This window comes from Doryrhamphus excisus, chromosome 9, assembly GCF_030265055.1.
Source record: "Doryrhamphus excisus isolate RoL2022-K1 chromosome 9, RoL_Dexc_1.0, whole genome shotgun sequence".
Lineage (NCBI taxonomy): Eukaryota > Metazoa > Chordata > Actinopteri > Syngnathiformes > Syngnathidae > Doryrhamphus > Doryrhamphus excisus.
In genome coordinates, this window is record NC_080474.1 from 18,625,662 (window position 1) to 18,650,066 (window position 24,405).

Consider the following 24,405-nt stretch of genomic DNA (forward strand, 5'->3'; position numbering starts at 1 on the left):
AGCTGTCTTCGGGCGAGAGAAGGCAGCTGTCTTCGGCGAGAGGCGGGGTAAACCCTGGACTGGTGGCCAGCCAATCACAGGGCACATATAGACAAACAACCATTCACACTCACATTCATACCTATGGACAATTTGGAGTCGCTAATTAACCTAGCATGTTTTTGGAATGTGGGAGGAAAACGGAGTACCCAGAGAAAACCCACGGGGAGAACATGCAAACTCCACACAGAGATGGCCGAGGGTGGAATTGAACCCTGGTTTCCTAGCTGTGAGGTCTGCGCGCTAACCACTCGTGCAGCATTTTTTTTTATTATTTATCTGGGGTCTGGAAACAAATACTATGAACAAGGGACGACTGTACTTGGTTTTATTTCCATGAATGAAGAAACTCTTTAAATGTTGGTTCAAATCCAGATAAAAATACAGATTGTAATTTCTTATTTCTCAGTTTAACATCAATTTCTTACATTATTCTCCAGAAAGTATGGGAAAACTGTACTTTTTTTTCTGGTGTGTTAGAGACAGTTACAATTTTATTATTTAATCAGAAATGCCATAGTCCTGTCATGTTACTTCGAACTCCTTAAACCAGGAAGTGGCCTTCTACAAACAAATGCAGCACTTTTCAACTTTTGTTAGCATTTCAACCTTATGTAAGATCTACGCTCCACTGAGTATCATTCTAGTTTATTTTTGTAAAGCCAGAATTCATTAGTCAGCTCTTTTGCACATCATTAGCGTAAAAGCGGTGTTCCTAATTCTTTTGCCAGTGAGCGGAAAATGTGTGCGAAAAGCCAAAAAGTTGATGTTCATGTCATAGATCTGTGTGCACACTAACACTGTGAGGCCCCATGTTGCCTTTGGGGACACATAGAATGTTGGGTTTAGGTAAGGTTAGTCGGCAGGAAATGATTGAAATCAGTCGTGTGTGAAGGGTGTGTGTGTGTGTGTGTGTGTGTGTGTGTCGTCAGAATTTCTCCGACTGGGTGAGACATGATGTGGAAGTAGATGTGACAGGGTTTCACATCCACGAGTGAGACGGTATTTCAACCCCAGAGGTTGGCGAGCGTCACGTAAACAAAGTGAGTCCTTCTGGTGGCTGTCACTATAGTTTTGTTTTGACTTACCTTGGGTTTTTATTGTTGAGACTTAGTGCAATTTCATTCACAGCATTTAGGTGGGACATCACCATGTTGAAGCCATACTGGAATAGAGAGCATAAATGACAGATGTTAATGAATCGTTTATGATAATGTGATGGTGTTGTAATGATAATTATATACAATACAGTAGTTGCAATAATCAATCTTCATCTTTCTCTTTTGGCATTTCTCTTTGGCATGTCCTCCTTCACTACATCCATAAACCTCCTCTTTGGTCTTCCTTTATAACTACACTTCTACACCAGCTCTAAACGCAACATTTTTCTACCAATATATTCACTATTTTTCCTATGGACATGTCCGAACCATCTCAGTCTGGCCTCTCTGACTTTATCTCCAAGGCCTCTAACATGTAATGTCCCTTTGATGTACTTGTTCCTGATCCTATCCATCCTGGTCACTCCCAATGAGAACCTCTGCTCAATATTAGTATATAGTGATGAATGATAATTTTTTTCATTCATTCATTTTCTACCGCTTGTCCTCACGAGGGTCGCGGTGGGGTGCTGGAGCCTATCCCGGCTGTCTTCGTTCGGGCAAGACAAACAACCATTCACACTCACATTCATACCTATGGACAATTTGGAGTCGTCAATTATTAACCTAGCATGTTTTTGGAATGTGGAAGGAAACCGGAGTACCCGGAGAAAACCCACGCATGCACGGGGAGAACATGCAAACTCCACACATAGATGGCAGAGGGTGGAATTGAACCCTGTCTCCTAGCTGTGAGGTCTGCGACCTAACCACTCGAACACCGTGCAGCCTCACAAATATTTTTATTTGTCCTATTTCTGTACTAATACTCTGATGAAATGATATCAGACACATCCACCTACAGTTTTTTTTTTCAGGAGTAAAAAAATTATTTGCTATTTTAGACATGTACGTGTCTAAAATGTGACTTATTGTGACAATATTGAAGCAGCCTTATCCAGAATGTTTGAAAGACGACGTAATAATGGCTTTTCATGAATAACGGATAATTACTGCTGGCACATCTCATGTTTTTGTTTCTTTCAGCTATAATCAATAAACACAATAAAACCTTTACACAAAGGTCATGTTGTTTTCCCATTAAATTAGCTTGAAAAACAGCTAAATGGCGATTATTTTGATGTCAATATAAAACAAAGCATCTTTTCATTAGTGTTTATATTTGATTGAAGAAATAATGACACAATATAGATAATTAGTTTGTTGTGTTTTGATGAGAATCGTGTGAAGGACCTGGTAGTTCATGATAGCGCGCAGGCACATAATGCAGACGTGGACGTCATCTTTCTTGCAGACCACCCTGGAGTTCTTCAGCGTCCTCCGACTGGGCAATGTGTTACAACTGAAATGTGAAGAGAATAGTTTTGAGAGTATAGTATAGTAATTAGATCTAAACAGGGAATGCAGAGAGAGATCATGGGAGAGATCTCCCTACCACCATTACATGTCACCTCTTCATCCGCCTCAAAAGCCATAAAATGTATAGCCTCTCTCTCCCTGTGGAATGTTTTAATTTAATGCCTTTCACAGCAGCACCAATAACAACAGCCTGCAAATTTGCATACAGACAAAACAAGGATAAAATCTCCTCTCCGGGTGCAGCACTCACAATCAAAGTTAAATGTCAAAGCAGCGTTGCTGGTAATGGGAAAAGCCACTCAGGGCAACAGTGTTTATTTTCAGATTGAAGTCGCGTGGTTCAATTACCAGCCACTGGGAAAAATGCATCTTCAGGCTACTAGTGACAGACACGCCAGCTCATGTCAGCCTCCCTGCAAGAGGCGTGACTCCTTCGTGAGTCACAGCATAAGAATGTGGGATAGAAATATAGTCCGCAAGTTGAATATTCCTCGTGTAGTAAACAGCAACATCTAGGTGTGGTACCATCCACTCCGTAATGGTCGAGAAACAAAAAAAACATCCTCTCCTGATTGCGCAACATCCAAGTGTGACGCACACAGAAGAAAAACATCTTCATCTGAAATCAGAATCATGATTAACTGATTGCTGGTAAGAGTGTAATAACTTCAGATTGGCTTGTTTTGACTTGTCTGTAACCACCCCAACAAACTTTATACAAGGCATGAAACACAGTTAGTAGTTTAAGTGCAGAGTGGACGAAAAAAAGGGTCTACATGATGTAAAAACAAAAACAAAAAGGGTCTACACGCGTGTGTGAAGTGCAAGCAATACCGTGGATAAAACAATGGGTGGGAAGAAAAGCTCTAACTCACCCACCTATTGGTTTGCATGTATAAAAGTCTCGACCTTGAATAGAAGAGGATGCATCCTTTTCAGACTTTTTTCAATGTTATCTCTCCAGGTCACTGATGCGCGTGAGCGACAGGAAGAAAAGCTCTAACTCACCGACCTGTTGGTTTGCACGAATAAAAAAGTATTGACCTTGAATGGAAGAGGATGCATCCCTTTTTCAAGGTTATCTCTCCAGGTCACTGATACTTGTGAGTGACAGGAAGAAAAGCTCAAACTCACTAACCTATTGGTTTGCATGTATAAAACTCTCGACCTTGAATAGAAGAGGATGCGTCCTTTTCAGACTTTTTTCAATGTTATCTCTCCAGGTCACTGATACTTGTGAGTGACAGGAAGAAAAGCTGTAACTCACCGACCTGTTGGTTTGCACGAATAAAAAAGTATTGACCTTGAATGGAAGAGGATGCATCTTTTTCATACTTTTTTCAAAGTTTTCTCTCCAGGTCACTGATACTTGTGAGTGACAGGAAGAAAAGCTGTAACTCCCTAACCTATTGGTTTGCACGTATAAAAGTCTAGAACTTGAATAGAAGAGGATGCATCCATTTCAGACTTTTTTCAATGTTATCTCTCCAGGTCACTGAAGCGTGTGAGCGATAGGAAGAAAAGCTCTAACTCACCAACCTGTTGGTTAAAAGTATATTTTCAATTATAATTATGAATGCTGCCAAGCAGTGTCAGGAATCAACAACAATAATCACTGCTCCGACGACGGCTCACGCTACCGGCTGAACTCAATAACCCCAAAACACAAATTGACAGCAGGGGTATGAGAACAGAAAGGGAGAAACCCAGACTGAGCAAAAACGGAAATAGTACAAAAAAAGAGCACGCAACCAAAGAAAAAGGGAACAAAAACACACTGTCATGCTGGTTACATTACAAAGATCACAGTTCATCATATCTTACCACACCTTGTTACCACTTGGTAGAAATAAACCCATCAAACTACAGACAAACCTGCCAGGAGATACCTTACCCCTCTAAAATCCATGGAATTAGTAAAGGGTTCTACTAAAGGGTTCTATAGCAACATCATACATATATATTACAACTACCAGTAGATGGCAGATCTAAGACCAAGTGACTAGTGCTCGTACTTCCATCCATCTACATGAAGAACAAACATACCGTCTCATTTGAGAGCACTTTGGACAGCTGAGCGAGCTCTGAGTCCTTCAGGATTGCAGTTTGGAACAAGCACAAGTCAATTAGGACACATGTTTTTTTAGTCAGTGACTATATTGACATCATGACACAGAACAATGAAACACTGCAGGTATGTTTGAGTGACTATCCAATCTGCTGTTACTGTTTGTGTCTAGTCTCTAGCTCCTACGGGGCTTTTTGCATGGAAACTGTGGCGGATGGCATTCAGGGGAGCCACGCAGGGAGCACACAGAACAATAGCGGCAGAAAAAAAACCTATTTGCTTCCAAGAGAGGAGAAATCTGTCTGAAACATAGGAAGGGGAGGCTGCCAGGACAAATAATTCACATCCCTGACACAGACAGCGGAATAAATAAACTTGGCAGCGCAAGCAGGGTGGTATACCAACAATGAGCCAAGGGTTGTGTGTATTTGAGTGTGTCTTTGGATGGATCTGCAGGGGGGTTTGAGTATATGGAAGACCTGCCTGCTGTCGAAGACGGGGAGACAGAGGAGTAGACTATGAAGGACAGAACAGAAGACAGGATGAACCCCAGTGAGGATGCTTCTATCTGTAATTAACGTATGTCGCAATGCCGGGATTAGAACATATTAATATAATGTGCTGGTGTGAAATTGCTCCGTGGGCCAAAAGTGCAATCACTAAGTTTGGGTATAAAATATCTCTCTGTCTGGGGGGGGGGGGGAAATGTGACACAGAAAAGTAGAAAATTGTAGACTTGATAATGCAAGGATCTCTTAATAGCAGTCATGTGATTCCTTGCATCAATAGAGCTCATTGTACACAACATATTCAAGTTACCCCCTTCAAATTGAAGGATTAGAAGTCGTGTAAATCAATGGGCATGCTTCAAGGGAATGAGAGGGATTACAGAATATATTAGCATGGCTTTGTGAATTAACTGCTGTCAAATCCTCCTATTTGAAAATGCATAATATTGGACAAAAACAAAAAAAAAAAACATTGTCACAAGGGAAATCATTGTTAGTCATGGGTTAGAATTATGAGTAAAACCAGTGTAGCTTGTCTGTATCTTAAGCTATTTAAAGTCACTCAGAGCAGTACCATGAAAAAAGTGTGACATTGCAACAAAACCTCAGTGAATTGCCTGATGTTAGAAACATATCATACCGTATCGTTGAGTGTCTCCCCGTCCGGGTGATGCTGTTCCCACTGAGGGGAGATGACATTGTGCTTCCTCCATGCAGGTCCTCAATGGAGCGACTCCAAGGTTTGGTCTTGTCCAGGAGTGCGTCTGGATTATTTTCAACACCATCTCCATCGAACCTGTTGCATCATGAATATAAATGTTGAAGGTGAAGCTGCAACAGCAAAAAAAAATTGGTATTGGAATTCATGTTTCCCTAAAATTGAACTGCAGCCCCTCAGTGCCAGCAAAACACAATTATATTACGTGTTTTACACAACAATGACTATGTGTTGACTTATTGTCAGAGTACGATACAGTAAGGAATATGTACTATACAGTAATCCCCTGTTTATCATGATTAATCGCAGTTAATTGGTTCCAGACGGGACCATAACAAGTACATTTCCGCAAACTAGGATTGCTTAGAGAGCATAGAAAAAAGCTTTTTAACCACCTTCTTAAGAAAAAACATGGTAAGAGCCCTCTAGAAATGATATAACACCCCTATAGTCAACTTTACATTTGTGATATCCAATATATGAGACATAATCGGAGTAAATAAGCCACTTATGACATAAATAAAACTCATTATTGTGTGTTGCTATAAATGTGTTCCCGAGAAGAGCTGAGTGGCGGGCAGACAGGAAGTGATGTTGAGGGTTCAGAGTTGAGTTTTAGCTTGGCAGCCCATGTTTTTATTAGGGACTATGGTAGCTAATGTGAGATCATTCAAACCTGTAATTACAGCCTGTTGTGTCGGCAATTGCGTCTGGGATGTGTGTGTTTGTGTGTGTGTGTGTGTCTCTCGCCAAGCATTACAGTAATAAGCTTTCTAATATATCACAGCCATTCTCTGGCATCACAGTATTTCAACGAGTGCCCATAAAAGAATAATAAATAGTGAAACTATAAACAGTACCATAAAAACAAACTAGCTGCATGTCTTTGATTTTAAACAAAATTTTCAAACAAATATCTCAAATATCTCTGACAATTCAAATTAAGCTTTTTAATGACAATTAAACACCACATTTGAAATTGCTTAAGTGAGATTTTAGGCAGAGATTAAGTCAGAATAGTTCAGTACAGCAAGACTCTGTACTTTGTGGCATTTGGCAGATGCTTGGAAAAAAAAGAGTTTTTCGTTTGAGTTATAATCTAGCGTATGTTGGTTTTCATTCTTGTGCCGCGGTGGTGGCCATCAAGTGTAAACACACAACGATAGCTACCATTCATGATGTGGACACAGTAGAGTGACATATGGTGAGGTGGGGAATTGGAATTAATCACTTAAGTTTAAAGTTCTTAGAACAGTGGACCTCATGACTGACTAATAATCCCACCATCGATCTTTGAATAGAAGCCAAAGGACCCGAGTGACTTTTTCCAGCTAGCAGGCAAGTAGTGTGTGCTGTGTGGTGACGCATCAGCGGCTCTGCAGAATGGCAGCATTGTGTTGTTGTCACCTCTGCATATGGAGCATGGGGCAATACAGTGAATAGGCTGGCAGTGACTTACGTGACAGCGTACTGTGCAAAAGATAGATAGTCCACCAGAACATCCAGGCCTTTGTTTTCTTCGTTGAGGAACTCTCTCACCCACCTATAAAAAGTAAAAAAAAAAAATTTAAATATACGTTAATTGCCTGCTTCAAGCACAATGGACACAGCAGGACAAAAAACATAGTAATGTTAATGGTTTTATTTCATTTGAAAATGCATCAGATTACAATTGAATGCATCCCATAATCAGTTCACAGTTCCACATGTCCAAAAGGAGTAGGAAGAAGCAAAGCTTATTAAATCCTACCCCTCCATCTGGTACTTTTACAATCAGTAACTGTTACATTTGTTCACTTCCTGCTTTCCTAATATAATTTTACTTTTTTTTAAATTTTATTTAATTTTATTTTTTTAATTAAAATTAAAAATAATAAAATAATAAAATAATAAAATAATAAAATAATAAAATAATAAAATAATAAAATAATAAAATAATAAAATAATAAAATAATAAAATAATAAAATAATAAAATAAAATAAAATAAAATAAAATAATTAAATAATTAAATAATTAAATAATTAATTATTAAATTTAGTTCTTCCCTGAGATCATATTTCTCCTCTCTTGTAGAGAAGTATTGGATTCATAAAATCATAATAATCACCTCCGACTGGAGTGGAAAATTATCAACCACAAGTTCAACAACTAGAGATGCTCAATATTGATTTCTTACCAATATCCAACATCCATTTTGCTCTGTGAAGCATATCATTATCATCAGAAAATTTCAGCAACTTTTTTATGACAAAATATTATATTATTATATTCAGAAGTACACACAATAATCAAAAGTCTATACACTAAAAAAAATCAACCGACTCACATAGAGCATCCTTATTTAGTCCAGTCATGAAGGCCTCTGATGGGACTAATTGCTTACTAATGAGAGAAATTTGCAGTGTGTAAACATAATGGCACACAGGTATACAGAGCGCTACTGTGGAAAAGGACAATAAACTCTCCAAAGTCCCATGGCTGCCTCCTTATTAGCACTCCCATGGTGTTACTGTGTGTAGACTCAAGAGAGGGGTCCAGTAAAGCTGTGCCTGGCAGGACGGTTCAAAAAAAAAAAAAAAAAAAACACCAGGAGGTGTAAGTCATGTTGTGCCACATGGTAATCATTACCCCGGGACAAGTCACAATCCTTCCATTCACCACATGTTGGGTGACCACTGAGCAACATGTTAGAAGTGCATCGACAATCTGCCATTATACGCAGCCACCCCGCCATGTTTTATGCCTCTGAACACAGGCAGTAATTATTCACTGTCTGAGAGAGCGACATCAGCGCAGCATCCCCCTCCTCCAGTACCACCGCTACCTCACTCCCATTATGCTAATGCTCCATTGTCTAATCTAGATTAAGAAGATTATTGATGTAATCTAGTTTACCGGCATAAGGTCTTGGGCAATTAAGTTAATCTTTGTAAACAATTCCTGGACGGCATTGCCAAGGCAGACGTCATTTAGGGTTTTGTTTATTTTGACGTCTGGTCTGTGTGTAAACAGCATGTAAAACCATGCAATGAATAAGTTTGAATGTTTATGTTGTACCAGAATGTGATATGGATGTAAAATTGATTGACTGGAGTTGCAGCCGATGATGGGAGTCACTCCCTCGGAAATGACGATGGTCTTCTCTTTAAACTGTAAAGTCTCTGTTAACAAACAACCTAGAATAGTGCCCACGGCCTACAATGCCTTGCACACGTCACATACAAGTTTTGGCTGAGTAATCCAAGATGGTGGCATAAATAAACGGTATTTTGGACACTTAAAAAGTGGGCAAACCTAAGGCAAGCCAAGGCAAAATTTGGTTGTTGACCAAAAAACACGCTAACTGAGGTGGATGTTAACCGAAGTACCACTGTATTTGGTCATTACAAAATAATTTAACACCCGACTTGAGTACTCGATTCAATTTAGTGAATCACTCATACACTCATAAAAACTCAAATCGGTAAAAGGAATCAAGTTTCCCAACACGATTCTCCTTAGGTTTTCTGTATTCGACTTACCCCAAAAACACCAAAGAAGAGAATCCTGTTTAATGACTGACTCACCCGATATGATTGGTCCGTAATGAAATTTCCAGTTCTCTCAGGACTTGGGTGGACTCCTGAACTCTTCGCCTGAATTTCTAGGCAAGACAGGAAAGGAGAGTTAATATTTTATCAAGGTAACCAGAACGGTTCATCAATTCACAGCACGGGGTTGTTTGTGGTTGGCTTAAAATAGCGCATAGCAGCAGTCACAGTTAATGTATCTTAATGTAAAACCACTAGGACCAAAAAAAAATAAAGCAATGATTAGGTTCTCCATAAAGCATTTTTTTTTCTGGATCATGGAGCTTCCAGCAACCACGGAGCAGTAAACAACAAAAAGAGCTGACTCATTGGAAACAGTGAATATTTAGTAGCTCCCGTGATCTTGTTTACTCATGTTGGTTCCTTAAATAGAATTTTTCCTGGTAGCCAGATAACATCTACTAACCTAATTAGTAAAAAAAAGAAAAACATATATATAAAGTTTATATATAGGGACACAGTGCCAATGGAGACGTTGACAAAACAAATGTGTGTGACACAATGATAAAGTCTTCCCACTGATTGGACTGAAGAACAAAAACTGTCAAATAAACAGTAGGAACAGTAGAAATTCAGCACTGTGTCACTTAAAGTGACAATTTAGCAAACTACTTTGTGGTTGATGAATGATGTAAGATGTTATTTATGTTAGGATTCGGCCGAAGGGAGCATTTGCATTCTGGTGCGGTGTATCATCAAACGCTGAAAATAGAAAAATAAGCATTTCCGTGTTGCTATGCTGCAAAACATGCTCCATAGTGAGGACATTTAAAGTATCAAAGAGAGTACAGAAGAGGAAACTATCACTTTTTATGTTTGAAAAATATGATGGAGGAAATAATCCTATGTAAACTTCCATAGAGAAAGCGCTGTTCCTAGGCTGTGTCTTCAGGCTTGGGCGGTGTATGTTTGGCACACGAGGAGATGAGAAACAGTGTGTTTTTATTAGGGAGGAGCCCTTTTGTGTGGAAAGCATATTTCAGGGTACTGTGTAGGCTCCCAGAGGCAGAACTTCCCCCCCCGCCCCCATCCTTCTCTTCTCCCCAAGGCAACCCACACTCCACTTAAGTACAACCAGCTGCAACCAAGAGAAGGAGGCTATATGACAGGAAAGCAGAAAAAGAGCTAAGTGTAGATTTCTGAGATTCTGGAAATCAATGGCTGATACATTCTTGAGGACTAGTTATATCGGAGTGCAACCTACTTGGACACCCATTGGCTGGGAGCTGCCCCAAGGAATGCACCGGGGCCTGTCTGTATGGAAAAGCCGAGGCAATGACCTCCAGCTCTCACTGCTGCACAAAGTAGCAATTGTTTGAGTTTGAAGAAAAAGGGGGATGGCGCAGGAATGTAGAAAGAAGCCCCATAACTCTCTCTTTTTCCTCCGGTGCCTCTTTTTGTCTCCTCCTCTTCCCTCTATCTCATTTGTTTTATTTATCCTCTCTCGACGTGCAGAGTCAGCAATTCTGTTTTGTGTCAGCTAAACAACTCGAGAGACTTTTACTGTAACAACAAAATGACACGTGTTGACGTGAACAAATACAGGCAACCGCGGTGTATTGTTGACCCAAAAACCAGTTAGTCAACAGTCCCATATGTCACACATAAAAATAAACAGACGTCCCACATTCCTTTTTGATGGCTTTACCGCCACCATGATCTAGTGTGAGTACTGACTACTCAAAGTATGTAGTTGTGTGTTTCTGTGTCTTTAATGCTAATGATCTGAGATTATTATTGTTATTATTTTTTTTAAGCTGTGACAGGGTGGGTGTAATTTATTATGATTAAATATAAATAAATATAATAATAAAATAAAATATCCATGTGTTATAGGTAGCAAAAGCGTAGGTAGCGGGTATATCTGCAGCTAATTTGGAAATCCCCATACAGTGTTTTTACATCATAAAGAAAAGGTAATATTTTCCAAGCAAGGGTGTCCAAACATTTTATGGGGGGGGGGGGTACTTTCATGCATTTTGTGCATTAAAGATGCAAGCTACCCAAATAAAATATCCATGTGTTATAGGTAGCAAAGCATAGGTAGCGGGTATATCTGCAGCTAATTTGAAAAAAAAAAAACATTTTCTAGGGGGGTACTTTCATGCATTTTGTGCATTAAAGATGCAAGCTACCAAAATAAAATATCCATGTGTTATAGGTAGCAAAGCATAGGTAGCGGGTATATCTGCAGCTAATTTGAAAAAAAATAAAATTTTCTAGGGGGGTACTTTCATGCATTTTGTGCATTAAAGATGCAAGCTACCCAAATAAAATATCCATGTGTTATAGGTAGCAAAGCATAGGTAGCGGGTATATCTGCAGCTAATTTGAAAAAAAATAACATTTTCTAGGGGGGTACTTTCATGCATTTTGTGCATTAAAGATGCAAGCTACCCAAATAAAATACCCATGTGTTATAGGTAGCAAAGCATAGGTAGCGGGTATATCTGCAGCTAATTTGAAAAAAAATAACATTTTCTAGGGGGGTACTTTCATGCATTTTGTGCATTAAAGATGCAAGCTACCCAAATAAAATATCCATGTGTTATAGGTAGCAAAGCATAGGTAGCGGGTATATCTGCAGCTAATTTGAAAAAAAAAACATTTTCTAGGGGGGGGGTTACTTTCTGAGATTAAGTACTAAGAAAACAAATAGTACTTACTCGGCCCTCAGTCCAGAGAAAATATAGCCTGGTAGACATTGGATTCTTTATCATCGTCCACATCAGTATAAAGTTCTTTATATCCAACTTCCTCCATCACATACAGTATCTTTTACAGTTTTTACAACTTTTCTCAATAAGTGATTGTGAGCCCGTGGTATCGTATCAGTGGTCCAATGAGCTGAGGTTTCTCAAACTACTCACACAGAGATAAAAACTCTCCTTCCTTTTCACTGAGAAACAGTGTTTCTTGTTTTGTATCTAGAAAGTTGCCAATGTGGTTCAATAAGGAGCTTTGTGTGTTATCTTTGCTCAGCTAGTGGGACACCCTGTACAAGGAGATAGGAGGTCAGCGTGGGAAGAAGAACTTCTGGTCGTGGAACAAGGCTGTTGGTCGTAGGAAACGGTAACATGTTAAGCATGCAAGAGTGCCTCACCTTTCTTGTGACTGCCGGGTCAAGGTAACTCTTCAGCTTTTGGATGTAAGTGTGAGGCGGATTTTTCACTTGGAATCGCTCCTGTGAATGAAGAAGGTGAAAGGATTAGAGCAGGGGTCTCAAACTCAATTTACCCGGGGGGCCACTGGAGGTAGGGTCTGGGCCGCATCAGGTTTTCAAAAAAAAAAAAAAAACGCATTTATTAAAAACAGAAAAATCAATGAACTTTGCTTTGGTTCCGATTTTCTACAAGAAAAGCTCTGATAAAACATTCCACTGTTCTCAAATATCTTACTTTTTATTTTTCTGCACAAAATAAGATGAAAAATAAATAAACAAATCAAGAATAAAGAAAATCAATCAGTAATAAATAAATAAATATAATAATCATAATAATAAAACGGCAAATAATAAAAACCTAAGAAACCACATATAGTTGGTGGGTAGACATTATTTTTTCAGATTAAAATGAACAAAGCATTATTAGAGCCCTGTAGACATGACAAAACACGACTATAGTCACATTTATACTCTTTTTATTTACAACATATTGCGCAACTGCAGGGTCTTGAGACACATGCTAACTCACAAACTAGATAGCTAGCGACCTAAACAGTAGCCTCCAAGTTATTTCCTTTAAACTTAAAAAGCCAAAAACTTACCACTTCCACACGGATAGGGAGGATAACTATTAACAGTTATTTAACCTTTAACATGAACATTAATCAAACGTAATAATTTTTTCTGGGTACATGATACCATACAGCATCCATATCAAACGTGCGCGGGCCGCACTAACATTAAACTTTCCTATCAAGGCGAGGGCCTCAAACTAGTGTCCTGCGGGCCACATTTGGCCCGCGGGCCGCATGTTTGAGACCCCTGGATTAGAGTTTAAAAATCAATCCACTTCTAAAGATTGAGAACAGGTCCTGATATAAAAGGAATGACTTTATTTGGCTTATTCATTCATGTTGTCCAAGAGAAACTCAATCATGATTCCATATATACATATGGAATATATGGTTCTATTGATGTCATTTTGCGATAAAAGAAAATGCTAAATTAATTCCAACTTTTGCACCAATTTTTTTTTATTCAAGCAAATCTGGATACAAGATTTAACCCATTTAACCTGACGTATTGATTGATGAGTGACGCAGCTTTTCTGGGAAAACTAACTTTGCTTGCCTAACTCCGCTTCTCAGGCTAATATTTCCTTTCCCGCTTATGCCAAAACAATTTTGTGCTTGAAACGACTCTCTTGAGCATTGTAACTGCAACTGTACCGTCTGTTAAAGATTCAGCTCAGACCGGCTCATGTTTTTTTTTTTTTCCTATTCTTTGAAGCCAGCACAAAGATGTATCAGAAATGCCAAGTGTCTGCAGACGGAATGACAAAAGCAGCGCTGCAATAAAGCTTACAGACATTACTGACAGTATTGTGTCTGCTGATGTCACTGCATGCGCGGTAAGAAGCTTTCAGCGCAACTTGTCTTGAAAGTTGTCACCAAATCTCACCACTGGGCTGCCCTTGAAAGACCAGGTCCACCCACAATCAGGATCAAAGACAGTAGAACAGTTGGATAAGATTGAAGACTTAAATCCACAGATACCACACCCTCTCTCTAAATTTAGCTAGACGCTTTATATAGCGTGAGATTAGTGCTAATTCAGATCACTAAAAGGAGTGGGATTATTATTCTCATTATTAAGAACATGAAGATTTGTGTTTTTGTCTCCATTAAGTTCCTTCTTTTAGGATTATACACAATTTATTTGCTCCTAAATGGCATGCATGGCCTTAGGAGGATAATAAAAAAACAGTCCAACCATTCATTCAAGGCAGGTCACATATGGACAACTGAACCATAAGAAAGCTGTTGCATTTGCCAAAATAGAAATCTAGACTAAGAAGTATCAATAATAAAAAGCACTGCATGAATCAGCCGCAAAAGAGCAATGAATCTCAACATGTTTTCACAAGACTTTAATAGAGAGTCATATAAAAAATTATGCAATATATCATTTAGCAATACAAGTAATACAAACAATGGAGAGTCTTATGACAACACACTACAAAAATATGGTGTACGTTCAATTTTTTTGTCACTTTTCTGATCCATAAATGTAGTTCGAATGTTATATTCTCATGTTAAATGATGCTAACACGTCAGATAATGAGGTTTGCTCATTTGGAAGTGAGCCCTGAAAGAAGTTTTGGATTTTGGGTCTGCACGCTCGGTTTTACAGAAAACATTGTCTGCACCTACGCATCACAAGTGTGACCAATCACAGCGGAGTGGGCGTATCTAGACCAGAACCAAGGGTGGAGTAAATTAAACAAGACAGTTTAGGTCAGAAGTAGGAATTTCATTGGAAATACTGAGAAAGAGGTGCAGAATCTGGAAGATCTAGAAAGCTTTGTGTGCTGGTTATTGTGTACAGCTGCTCTATCGGAGTCCACAACTCAAATCAAAGTGCCATAATTGGGCCAAAAAGGTCCCCTTTAAGACCAAACCGAGTCTATGGGTGATAGATCTTTTTTGCCATATTTATCCGACTATGTGTTTCCTAAAATTATTGCACATATTTAATTTTGTCTTATTGTTTTTTTATCTTACGACCTTTATGTCCATGGTATGTGCCTGCATTTGCAGGGTCTGTTATTCGCAGCATCATACCGGTCATCCCCATTCCCCCGTCTCTCTCTTATAGTGTTGCCATGGTAACAAAGACTCCAATGACAAAGAGAAATACTGGGTTACGGTCATAGAAGTAAGGACAGTGGTCAATTAAGGCACATTTCCAGATGTTTATCTCCTTATTTTTGTCAGAAGCATCTCCATCGCTCATGCACCATCAGCTGGGTTGAACCAGCAGCCTGTTGATTACTTTGAGGACTGCTGTCACCAAGATGGAGGCTCATGTATACTTCAAGCATGAATAAAACGCAGGTAATGCACTAAGACACTAATACTCTGCTTCACAGCTCATATCTCTCCCCACTGTTTGAGAAGCACTGAGGTAAGTTACTGTAAGAGTCCGCAAGGTAGAGGTTTTCAAAAAAACGTCTAAGCAACAGTGACCTACTATTTCACTTAAAAAAAACTCTCTGTCGGTCAGCCACCCTGTGCGCACTGTGGCAGTGTACCCTTCAGGGTCAGTGCCTATCTATACACTCGGGGTGGGTGGTGGTCTCCTGATCTCTTATCCGATTTTCTCTTCTGTTCATGAAGGCAGAAAAACTCTCCAGTCACGGCGGACGCTGCGGGTTGAGTGAAAGCATTCAGAACACAGCTCAGTGCACAGTGTGCGCCCTATGTTATTTTCAACACGCGGCGCTGACGCAAATAACAGGCCGGGTTATTTAACCGGCTAACTGATGTGAGACATCACGCTGCGCCACTTAAGCCACTTGAAGCCAGGCCAGTGTATCACGACAGAGAGAAGATTTAATAGATAAAGGAACCAAAAAGGTAGGACAGGCGTATATACTCTTGAGTACATTCAATCAACACAGCTCCTACAATTGTAATGTAGACGAGAAAATAATACGGTTTGGGACTCCTGACCATATTTTGCCTTTGCCATGAAGGCATTAAATCTCTAATGAATCACATTATATGAAGAATTAAATCACTTTCCAAACGAATTTATGGTCTGGAAGGAAACGTGGACGCTCTAAAGAAGCACAATGCTGAAAATGATCACATGATATGGCAAATTTCGTGCAGTTTGGATGATATGGATCGGTCAATGCACCTTAACAATGTAATTGTGACTGGACTTCACATAAAATGCAGGTCCAATGCCGGTGCAGCTGAGAACGTAGGACAAGATGTTGCTCCACCAGAGCAACAGGTGGCCAACATTCTGCAGTCAAAGGGGGTGGGATGTGGATGTCAACAATATGGATGGATGCATCCTGTGTCTAGCAGGAATAACACCACCACACCTGTCATGGTTAGAAAGTTCAACAACAGGAAAAACAGGCAGTATTGCAGAGAATCAATCTGACAAAACGCAATGCTGACATTGCCAAGTTAAGGAACTAGGGGAAAATTCAAGGCACCTGGTGTGCCAACCTAAATGGAGAACCAGAGGAAGCCAAAATGTGTAGTCAAATTCCCATCCCCAGGCTACAGTTAGTTGTCATTCCAAATAGAAGGTCAGTCCTTTCTCCATTAGCGCCACGGTGCGTCGTCCTGTCTTTTTAGTGCCTAGCAGCCATTATGCTAAACTGAGAGGTGGGCTTTATAGGTGTGCCAGGCTGTCTTCAATTTTCCCTTCTCAAGTCACTAAATTGGGTAACCAAACTATATGGATACTATTTTGGTTACATAAATTGTATTGCATATCATGTGGTTGTGCTACTTGACATACAATCATACATGTGGAATCAAACTACGGATTGGATTGAGTAAGACCCTCAAACAATGCACAACGATGAGGGAATTCAAGAAACAATACAAGCAGTTGATGTTTGCTAAATACAAGGATGAAGATATCACTATATTGACAGTTACTATGGTACCCATAATGTCATTGTATGGTCATATCACCTCGTACTTTGGTACGAGACAAAAAATAAAAAATAAAAAATAAAATTTTAATTAAAAAAAAAACTTAAACTATATTACGAAAGCAGGAAGTGAACAAATGTAACAGTTACTGATTGTCACATCGATGAGGGAATTCAAGAAACAATACAAGCAGTTGATGTTTGCTAAATACAAGGATGAAGATATCACTATATTGACAGTTACTATGGTACCCATAATGTCATTGTATGGTCATATCACCTCGTACTTCGGTACGAGACAAAAAATAAAAAATACTAAATAAAAAATAAAATTTTAATTAAAAACTTATTACGAAAGCAGGAAGTGAACAAATGTAACAGTTACTGATTGTAAAAGTTTTAATAAGCTTTGCTTCTTCCTACTCCTTTTCGACATGTGGAACTGTGAACTGATTATGTGATGCATTCAATTGTAATCTGATGCATGTTCAAATGAAATCAAACCATTACCATTACCATATATACATCATTGTATATGGCGTATTACATAAGATCAGATCAGATGAACCCACCTGATCGCAGATGAGCTCCCACTTCTTCTCGTTGTCGTACTGCCGCAACAGGCGAGCTTTATCTGGAGGAAGATTCATGGAGTTCTGAAAGAGACCAGAATGCCACAGTTAATTAGACGTGGATGATGAAATATCGTCACATCGCAGGAGTCCTGTAACCGTGCCAGATTAACAACAAAGCTCAACACACAAAGAAGAAAGTGGTATTTTTGATAAATTACTTGTAATGGATTCTATTGGGTTGTTTTGTGCAAACAAGCTTATCAACTGTCTACAAACAACAAACTATAAAGGATGTATAGGACACCGTAAAACTAAACAGGTTGAGTGTCTATTGTTTTGAGAAGCAGATAACATTTAGCAACACAAAACTGGTTCACATTAGTTAAGTCCAGGGAACAGTGGGAATGCAATGCAGTGGAATGTGTTGAAATCAATTTATTCTCATCAAAGGAGGCACTTTCCCAAGAGTAGCAACTGGGTCTGATGCGTAAGAATCCTTGAAAACGTATCCTGTCCAAGTGTACCAAGTGCTCCTGTTAAAACCACCACAACTATGTTTAGAGCAGACAGAAAGGCTGTGAAAAGCTATCAAAGAGCCGCTCAACATCTTTCTAAAAAACTGTGCTATGTAGGATCTGATGTACAATCGTGGATCTGGCACTTCCAGATAAAGTTCTTACTTCCTTTCGACTTTCCCCTGATAGCAATTCATATGATACTGCTATTTTCTGACCTCAGAAGTGACTTCCCAAAGGTGGGATACATCTAATTTGATCCATGTGTTGATCATCAATCCATGTCTGAAAAAAAATATCAGGCCAACCCTCAAAAGTTTTTTTACACAACTGCTTTGTTTTACTTTCTCTTCGTCCCGTCGTCAACATCTGCTTTGCCTCTTAGTAGTTTGGTTATGACTGCCCACCCATGATTCACTCTGCTCTGCATGTAAACAACAAAAAAACAACAATTGACCATTTGATTGTATTGTCTGGATTATGTAAAGCCGCTTCACACCTGTAGCTCACTTTTTCTGGTCCACATCAGTTGACAGGTTTGTAAACTTGGTCCCTTTCCCTAGATTCAGTGTTTGTGTTTTTTAAATCCAAGCAAACCAAAAATGTGTTACATCAAAATCATGTGACATCACTCTCTTTTCTGATTTGTTACAAAAACTTGAACAGGAAAAAGATGTGGCATGTGGAATATTGAGTGGAACAACAGCAATGAGCAAAGTGGATCAAAATTGCCTTCAAATGACCATATACACTGTCACTCAAAAGTTTGGGATCACTTGCAAATTTCTTTGTTTTCCAAAGAAAAACACATTTTCATTCATTTCACAAAATTTGTTTCCATTTCACAAACATTTTTTATCCATTTCACAAACAATTAAAATGAATCAGATGATTTTCAAAGAAGGATGTACATTTTTGCATAGAGGCCTACTATCAACAACTGTCAGTCCTCTGCATCAATCTCCTGGTATGGCTGCTAATCCAAGTTCATCATTTTATAAGGATAATAGATTATTAGAAAACCCATCTAAAAATATAAACAAAAATCTCTTACCATGCTGTTAACTACTCCCTTCAGAGAGCAGCACAAACTGGGTCTAACAAGGACAGAAAAACGCTGCACAACTGTGCAAGACGACAAATATCTGAGAGTGTGTAGTTTAAGACAATGACGCCTCACAGGTCGTCACCTGGCAGCTGCACTAAATAGTAGTCATCAAACACCAGGGTCAGTATCAACAGTGAAGCGTGACTTCAGGATTCTGGACTTCATAGCAGGACTGCCAAGAAAAACCCATATCTCAGACTGACCAAAAACATTTCCAAGTGATCCCAAACTTTTGAGCGGCAGTGTATATATATTTTTCGAAATATATATTTCTAAAAAAAAGGCATTTATTCTATTCCCAGTCTAAAGATTTATACATGCAAACGAATCAGAGCTTTTCTTACTGTCACTCACACAGACTGAAAAAAGTGCCTCAAAGGTATGGCAAATTAGTAAACAACAGAGGAGTCGTAATGCTAATTTTAAATCAATGGATAATACATCCTTTTTCCAGCAATTTAGAGAAAACACATGACAGTTTGATACAAACAGACCAAAGGGTGTGGAGAATGAAGTATTTCTCATGTACCCTCAGAGTCTGCACGGTTTACCCGTGAAACAACTTCATTCAACTTCAATGTGAGGTAAATTTGTTGCAAACGGCATGGAGCTGTAAAAAGCCATTAGCTTAACTAAAAACACAAGTGGTTTGGTTCTGGTTCATAAAAAATGTTTCCACCGCTTTGAAAAAACAAGCAAATAGTGCCATTATGCACTGCTCAGCTCGGGGGTTCTTTTTTCCGCTCGCCGTGATTGGATGGCCCAGATCATCTATCAGTGTTTTGTCTCCACTTTTTCTGCATGGATTTTCCAGCTGAGCTCTGAGGGGGTGTGCTAAGGAAAGATGGATAATGTATATCCTGGCATGAAGTCTATTTTTCATGTATGAATAATGTTGAGTCAGAGTCAGATGCTGAGCGAGCATAGTCCCCAAATGGCTATTTTATTTGTCACTGCTATGTATAATTGTCTTACTATGTGATTAGTCTATATGGATGTCTAATAATGAAGCAGTGCATCTGTAAATTAAAGCGTAACATTGTGAAAATATGGCAAATATTCCACTTGCAACCCAACAGATTCATACAAATGAATTAGAATCAAAACTTGACAAGGTAGAGGGTTGAATATAACATTTCATGTGGAACAAAGAAAGGTTTCAGTGCACACAAGTCGTCTCTGGAAGACTGAGCAGGAAATTGAATTAGTATTCAGCAGATGCTTGGAGGCAACAGATTGCTGCCGGACTGAATGCTGGGAATCAGAGAGACCAGCCGAGTTTCTTCTTCCTGTCCCACATTCAAAACAAAATGTAACACCTGGAAGCACAGTCACATTAAAAACTATTTGCTGTGTTGTGTTTGGAGATGCAGTAGCTTGGAAATAAACCAGTCTGTGGAATCTAACATTGGTGTTTGATCTGGCTGAGACGTTATGGGTGCACTCAGCTGATTGGTAAGGGTCCAGGTCAAGTACCACGAGCCTACTTTGTGTCATCCAAACACTAATGAACTGTGACAGACATTCGGCACTCCTCGGTCACGCTACCTTAAACCAACAACCATTTTTTGGAATCTGAGGGTCAGTTGGTTTGAAGACCAATTAAAGAGTTTTAGACCTTGGGAGAGGCAACATTTTTGTAAAGTGACGACATAACCTCAAGTATCACAACTCAAGTGGCTTGTCATGGGCTAAGCGGTTCAGAAATTCTTGAGGTCAATTGATAACACAAACATAAATGATATTGATGCGGTGTTGCGGATAAAGATGGGCCATTTAAAAGCACACCAGCATGACATGTGACTCATAAGTGACTTCACTCACGACTTCACTCCCTAAATGTACTGCAAAAAAGGTCAGTAAGGATAATTCATAATGCCGCCTACAGAGAACATACTAACTCCTTATTTCTAAAATCACAAATACTTCAACTTGCTGATATAGTTCATCTGGGTACCATCTTACTACGGTACCCATTATGTCATTGCATGTACTTCGGTACGAGGTGCATTATTAAAAAAAAAAACTTAAACTATATTAGGAAAGCAGGAAGTGAACAAATGTAACAGTTACTGATTGGAAAAGTACCAGATGGAGTAACGACACTTACTATGGTACCCATTATGTCATTGGATGGTCATATCATCTTGTACTTCGGTACAAGGTGCATTATTTAAAAAAAAACTTAAACTATATTAGGAAAGCAGGAAGTGAACAAATGTAACAGTTACTGATTGGAAAAGTACCAGATGGAGTAACGACACTTACTATGGTACCCATTATGTCATTGGATGGTCATATCACCTTGTACTTCGTTATGAGGTGCATTATTAAAAAAAATACCTTAAACTATATTAGGAAAGCAGGAAGTGAACAAATGTAACAGTTACTGATTGTAAAAGTACCAGATGGAGGGGTAGGATTTAATAAGCTTTGCTTCTTCCTACTCCTTTTGGACATGTGGAACTGTGAAGTGATTATGTGATGCATTCAATTGTAATCTGATGCATGTTCAAATGAAATTAAACCATTACCATTACCATAAGTGCATTTATTTAATATTCACTGCACAAGAACAAAAATATCATATCGTCTGGCCCCAGTTTATTCTCAGTGACAGTGTACAATGTCAGTGTGGGGGCAGAAAAGAGAAGGTCAGGGAAAAAAATGTGTTAAGTGATACCATACCATTTTAAAGCATTTTTTCTGCTACATCCTATAGACGTAACATATCCCGTAATAACTCATCGCCGCACAGCTGCTGCTTGTAATTTTCCGGGGCAGCTGTTAGACCCAATAAAGCCAAAAGGCAGAACACAAAAGTGTGTGAATGGCAGAAATCACTAGTACAAGTTCTGATAACACACAAGTGCAGCTGCATCCAACTGATACCAAGCACTGCAAATTATAACTAACATGGTTGGAAGCGGTGACCCAAAGCATGAGACACTCCCTGCACACGGCAATAAAAAATCAAGATGACACGGGGGAACTCCAACCGCCTTCACTGGCAGCTGGCCCACATCTGTACTACAGGTTAGTCAAGTCGTTGAGACGCCATGGTTGCGTTCTACTACAATCTCTTCTGTACGTTACTGCATCCTCTTGTGAAGTGATGCCCAAACTACCAGTGCCCTGATTCATAAAAATGAGTCCTGTTAAATGACGCACACTAAATGTTTATTTGGAATGTATTCAGCTTTAATTACAGCACATGTTTGCGGTGTTATGCCTCAAGCCTATCCCTAGAGCCTGCTGGCTGCAAAGAAAGACCCGGGGCTTGCTCCTATCGCCGCGGTATGTTCCACTATCACCTAAATACATCAGCAAACCACTCCAAGACCTGATTTGAACTTGTTTTGTTAATAGTAGTATTATGGTATTTGTTTAGGACTAATCTAAAGGTACAGTAAAAAAAAACTAAGAATTATCGATTCATGGTATCGGCCTTGAGAAGCAGAAATACATAGTGCATACCTTTTTATGCCAATTTTTTAAATTAAATTTGTATTCCTGTCATCCTTCCAGCCATCCATTTTCTATGCCCACTTATCCTCACCTTTCCCTCATTCATACACTGAAAAATTCAAGTTAAACACAACTGAAAATGATTCAGTTCTAACATCAAGACAGATTACATTAACTCCAAGCATGTATTTTGATTTTCTTTCTTTTTAGACATGTTTTTTTAAACGAACAATGTTGAAGAATAAAGACAATAAGAGTATAGAGTGTCGTACATTCTGGTTTTTGTTGAAAATTGTTACCAAAAATACACTCTGTGATCATATAGCCAAACATTGTGGATAAAAAACTAGTCCATTTTGACCACATATTGATTTGACGTGGTTGAACAGGTAACAGTAAAAAAACACATGGTTAACTTATATTTACACTTGTATGGCTGTAAGATTTTCAGTTGGAAAACAATGGCCTCTTACTAGCACGGGATAGCCATAGCAGCTTTTACCTGTGAAGAGCCAACCATAGTTCCCAATGAGAGGGTGAGGCAATACATCTAAAAGGTACCCTATTTACATTTATAACACCCATCTTTTATATTAAGTCTTTCAAGAGTCCCACACTGAAGTTTCGCTTCCTGTCTACATTTACGCACTCGATTAAAGAAAACAACTTAGAATACCGAACTAACACCCAGTTAATTCCCCCCTACTCCAGGTGACACTTGGGAGAGTCCAATTAAGGCAATCAGCCTCTGGCCTGCACTCACATGGGCGCGCCTCCATGTTTGTGCCCCGACCAATCACCTCAAAAAAAAGGAGAAACTGATGAGAAATTAGGAACAAAAACAATGACTTGTAAATGAAAAACTAACTTATTAAAGTGGCAATTAAACAAATATAATCAAAGTACTAAGCAGAATATATATAAATAACAAAAGCCAACTATATACACAAATAGAAACCTGCCAGTTGTTTATTTTAATGGAAAATATACCTGCATCATCAGTGCGCCAAAAGTGAATTTCTAGTCCATTTAGTCATAAAACAGACTGGATTTCTCAAAGCTTAACTTTGCATACTGGGGCTATTAACCAAATATTTGTGGCATTTTGCCGTATGCTTTGGATCCTAAAAATGAGCACCCGACTGATAATAACTGCACATTGCAAATGAAGTTGCTACGACAAGGAAGCAAGTTGAAAGCCTGTCACTTGCAGGTCTTCATTTATTCACTTTCTGTCTCCGCTTTTGCACCAGTATTCTTGCAATATTCAAAAGAATTCTGACATGAAAGTGCTGCAAAAAAAAAGGGGGCACAGCTCCGCAAGTTAGTGGATGGTAGTTTGATCCCCAGCGCCTTCAGGCTATCGGACTATGCAGTAGCTGCCTCTTGCGAGGGCTGCAATTCAAAGAGAGGAGCTTTATGTAATTTAAGACAAGCAGACGTTCCGCTAATGGCTGCTGCTCTATGTTCATATTTATCTCCCCTCAGGCTCAGACTCTGAGATACAAACAGAACCAATTAGGATACACAAATCTTCTCATTAAAAAATATTGAGTCATAAAAAGGACCAAAAATAGGCAGCTGTCTTAAATCCCACCAACCACCCACCATCTCCCAGGAGGTCTGCAGGGGCACAACCTTCCCAACACAGCTGGCTGGAGGAGCTAAAAAGAAAACAGGCCACATGACAGGCATGCTTCTTCTCT

The 24,405-nt window shown here is 39.1% G+C and overlaps 1 protein-coding gene across 13 annotated transcripts in view; it reads right to left on the minus strand.

Annotated features, from left to right (window-relative positions):
* Positions 1 to 24,405, minus strand: part of fmnl2a (formin-like 2a) — a 52,585-nt gene that overhangs the window by 17,563 nt on the left and 10,617 nt on the right. For 7 of the 13 annotated variants that reach the window (XM_058081434.1, XM_058081435.1, XM_058081428.1 and 4 more), the window contains exons 2-10: positions 17,606 to 17,689; positions 12,509 to 12,589; positions 9,382 to 9,458; positions 7,274 to 7,357; positions 5,737 to 5,892; positions 5,071 to 5,103; positions 4,566 to 4,610; positions 2,394 to 2,502; positions 1,128 to 1,204 (exon numbers count right to left, since the gene is read on the minus strand). In XM_058081434.1, coding sequence (XP_057937417.1) covers positions 1,128 to 1,204; positions 2,394 to 2,502; positions 4,566 to 4,610; positions 5,071 to 5,103; positions 5,737 to 5,892; positions 7,274 to 7,357; positions 9,382 to 9,458; positions 12,509 to 12,589; positions 17,606 to 17,689 — 746 coding nt within the window. The remainder of the gene's footprint in view (positions 1 to 1,127; positions 1,205 to 2,393; positions 2,503 to 4,565; positions 4,611 to 5,070; positions 5,104 to 5,736; positions 5,893 to 7,273; positions 7,358 to 9,381; positions 9,459 to 12,508; positions 12,590 to 17,605; positions 17,690 to 24,405) is intronic. The other 6 variants (XM_058081437.1, XM_058081438.1, XM_058081436.1 and 3 more) reach the window with 2 other exon arrangements.